The sequence below is a fragment of the Oxyura jamaicensis genome, unplaced genomic scaffold (genome assembly GCF_011077185.1).
Source record: "Oxyura jamaicensis isolate SHBP4307 breed ruddy duck unplaced genomic scaffold, BPBGC_Ojam_1.0 oxyUn_random_OJ71914, whole genome shotgun sequence".
Taxonomy (NCBI): Eukaryota; Metazoa; Chordata; class Aves; order Anseriformes; family Anatidae; genus Oxyura; species Oxyura jamaicensis.
In genome coordinates, this window is record NW_023310754.1 from 3,774 (window position 1) to 7,145 (window position 3,372).

The following is a 3,372-nucleotide window of genomic DNA, read 5'->3' on the forward strand; positions in this document are numbered from 1 at the left end:
TACCTGCTGTCCCTGTTGCCATGGAAACAGAAGACTATTATGTTTTAATATTTTTAAGCTATATAAAGACTTGAAACATCTCTCAAACCCCCAATGATTAAACAAGAGAAGCAATGAAAAAATATTAACTGCACCCTTCCATCAAGGTACATTTCCAAAAGCCACAGCAGCATCAACTCCCTCTTAGCAGCCCCAGCCTTCCCCGCTCCACCCCGGTTAGATTTATCCACATCTTGTCACAGGTGGTGTCAAAATGTTCTGCAGGCACTGGGAGACGGAGGCTTCAGGATCAGCCAAAGGCTACGGGGACATGCAGATGGGGGCATGTTGTTGAAGGCAAGCACAGGGACAGCTTTCTCCACATCTAACCCATCCCATGGGATGGCTGCTTCCAGCTGAGGAGGGTTCAGAAGGAGCCACGTGGTGCCCACCAACCCTGTCCGAGCTAAACACAGCCCAGTGGGGTCTGCTCTTGTCTGCGTGTCCCTTTATGCAGCTCCTGGCTTTGTCTTGGTGGGCTTCACCTCTTCTGGCCCTGGCTTGCTAACACCAACCTCATATCAAGGGAGGGATGCTAACTGTGCCCATGGAGGGATGAGGCTGAGAGGCTGTGGAGGTCCAGGGTGTCCTACCATCCATGTGGTCCACCCAGGAGCTTCAAAACACCATGCTGATATCATAGACGTGCCCCTTGCATCATGCCCAGGAGGGCAACAGGCTGTAGAGAAAAGAGCACAACCCCTAACGCTTTGTGGCATCACTGCCGCTGCCATGGTCACGGTCCCTGGAACTGGCACACAAGTTACAGCAAGTGGTGCCCGGCCTGAAGAGCAGCGCTACCTCTGCATCGTGTTTGAGAGAGAGGGACTGCCACAGACCGAAACCAAGGTGGGGTACTCAGCAGACATGCCTTCAAACCCAGTGTCTAGAGGGTTTGAAGAGTAAGTGCCAGGTCCTGCACCTGGGAAGGGGCAACACTAGCTATACGTACAGACTGGGTGATGAGATGCTGGAGAGCAGCCCCACAGAGAGGTATCTGGGGGTTTTGATTGATAGCAAGATGAAGATGAGCCAGCAGTGTGCCCTGGCAGCCAGGAGGGCCAACTGTATCCTGGGATGCATCAAGCACAGCGTTGCTAGTTGGTCAAGGGAAGTGATTGTCCCGCTCTGCTCTGCACTGGTGCGGCCTCACCTCGAGTACTGTGTGCAGTTCTGGGCACCACAGTATAAAAAGGACATGAAACTGTTGGAGAGTGGCCAGAGGAGGGCAACAAGGGTGAAGGGCCTAGAGGGGAAGATGCACGAGGAACGGCTGAGGTCACTAGGCCTGTGCAGCCCGGAAAAGAGGAGGCTGATGGGAGACCTCATCATGGTTGACAGCTTCCTCATGAGGGGGAGTGGAGGGTCAGATGCCGATCTATTCTCTTTAGTGACTGGTGAAAGGACCCGCAGGAATGGAGTCAAGATGCAACAGGGGAGGTTCAGGCTGGATATCAGGAAGAGGTTCTTCACCGTGAAGTCGTGCACTGGAACAGGCTCCCCAGGGAACAAGTCACAGCACCAAGCCTGTTGGAGTTTAAGAAGGGTTTGGACTGTGCTCTTAGCCATATGGTCTGATTTTTTGGGTAGACCTGTGTGATGCCAGGAGCTGGACTTGATCCTTGTGGATCACTTCAAATTCAGAATATTGTATAATTCTATGATTCTGAAAAATGCTGGCCTCAATAGAGACCCCAGAGGAACACCACTCCTCCCTGCTCTCCACCTGGGCACCGAGCTTTTGACCGCAGCTCTTAGAATGTGACCATGCAGGCAATTCCTTATCTGCTGAGTGGCCCATCATATCTTTCCATTTATGTGACAAGGAGCTATGTAAGAGCATTGTCCAAACGCTTCCTGAACACCAACAGGCTTGGGCAACGATCACCTGCTGAGCCCTGCTTTTTGTTCTTTTTATCGGATGAAGTTGGAAGAGCACTGGGGGAAGAAAGGAAGAGGAGGCATCTGAGGATATGGGATACAGGATGATTTTATTGAGGAAAACATGAAAAAAGAGGGAGTGTCAAGTGGAAGGTGCACATTCTGAGGTGACCACCAGCCTATGTCCCTTGTGTAGAGCAGATTTTCCCCGAGCCCCAAGGTCTCCCTACCCCGTGGTGGGAGCAGCGCCAGAAGGTTTTGCAACGGATTGTGCTAGCGAGCAAGGCATTGCAGCAGAGAGTATCGGCCGTAAAAGGTGTTGGTAAGGAAAGGAGAAAGTGGAAGAAAGAAGGAGGTATGTTGGCCATGTGTCCTGACAGCATGGGCTGGCCCCTTCAATGTTGCTTGCTTTGATGTTCTGTGGAATGTCAAGCTGTGGCTGGTGAGCCCATGTGCCATGAAGAGCACAGAGGTGCGTCCTGAGTCCGAGAGCTGTGTTGCATGGTGTTGGAGGCTTCCGTCAGGGGTGTTGGTGTGAGTCCTTAGCAGGGGTAGCAGGCTCTTCCGCCGTTGAAGCAGCCCAGACCTCCGAAGCCAAAGCCTCCAAGGCCATAGCCTCCGAATCCCCCGGAGATGGGCACTCCCTGGGAGCTGAGGTTGCTGCCCACGGCAGCTGATGCGGAGGATCCAACGGCGGTGTTCTGGGGGAAGGAACTGAGGATGGGTCCTGGCAGGGTGACCAGCACAGTAGGAGGCTGGATGATGACGCGGGAGTCCTCGCACTGCCTGACACAGGGCTCGTTGCAGCTGTTAGCCAGCGGGGTGGGTCCGCAGGGGCGGCAGATGTCGTAGCAGGACATGTCTGTGGTGTGGAGGGTCCCTGGAAGAGAGGGTGTTGGGAAGGCGGAGGGTGTTGGGGATGTGAGGAGTGGTGCTGGGGGAGGCCAAGAGTGTGGGGAGGCCTGGGATTGTGCGGATGTGGTGGTTTTACTCGGGTGGGCAGCCGAGCTCCACCACAACCACTCTCTCACTCCCCCTCCTCTTCGCTGACCTTGGCACCTGCAAGGCTGTTTCTCGCTCCTCTCACTCTCCCAGCTGCTGTGTGGCGCGGTGTTGCTTTTTTTCCCTGTCTTAAATATGCTCTCACAGAGGCGCAAAACAACATCACTCTCAGCTCTGGTCAGCAGTGGGACCCTTACCATGCCCTAGATCCTTCTCACAGAAGGCAACTCTATGGCCCCGTGCTAACAAAACCTTGCCACGTAAACCCACTACAGGGGAGCATGGCAGTGGGGAGGTGGAAGGGCTGCTGAGGCTGGGGACAGAGGGAGTGCGGAGTCCTGGTAGGGCGGGGGAAGGAGGGGATTGGGATTCAGGCTCACCTTGTTGGTCGCAGGGGAGACGGCGTCAGGAGGAGTGTGTGAGGGTACAAGGCACAGGGCCGGCTTTTAT

At 54.5% G+C, this 3,372-nt stretch overlaps 1 protein-coding gene across 1 annotated transcript; it reads right to left on the bottom strand.

Annotated features, from left to right (window-relative positions):
• Positions 1-2,462: 2,462 nt before the first annotated feature.
• Positions 2,463-2,789, bottom strand: LOC118159743 (feather keratin 2-like). Its single transcript, XM_035314311.1, has one exon. It carries the CDS (start codon positions 2,778-2,780, stop codon positions 2,463-2,465), a length of 318 nt encoding a protein of 105 aa, XP_035170202.1. The 5' UTR covers positions 2,781-2,789.
• Positions 2,790-3,372: the final 583 nt, after the last annotated feature.

Coding starts and splice junctions, on each gene's coding strand:
- LOC118159743 (XM_035314311.1), bottom strand. CDS start 2,780: ATGTCCTGCTACGACATCTGCCGCCCCTGCGGACCCACCCCGCTGGCT.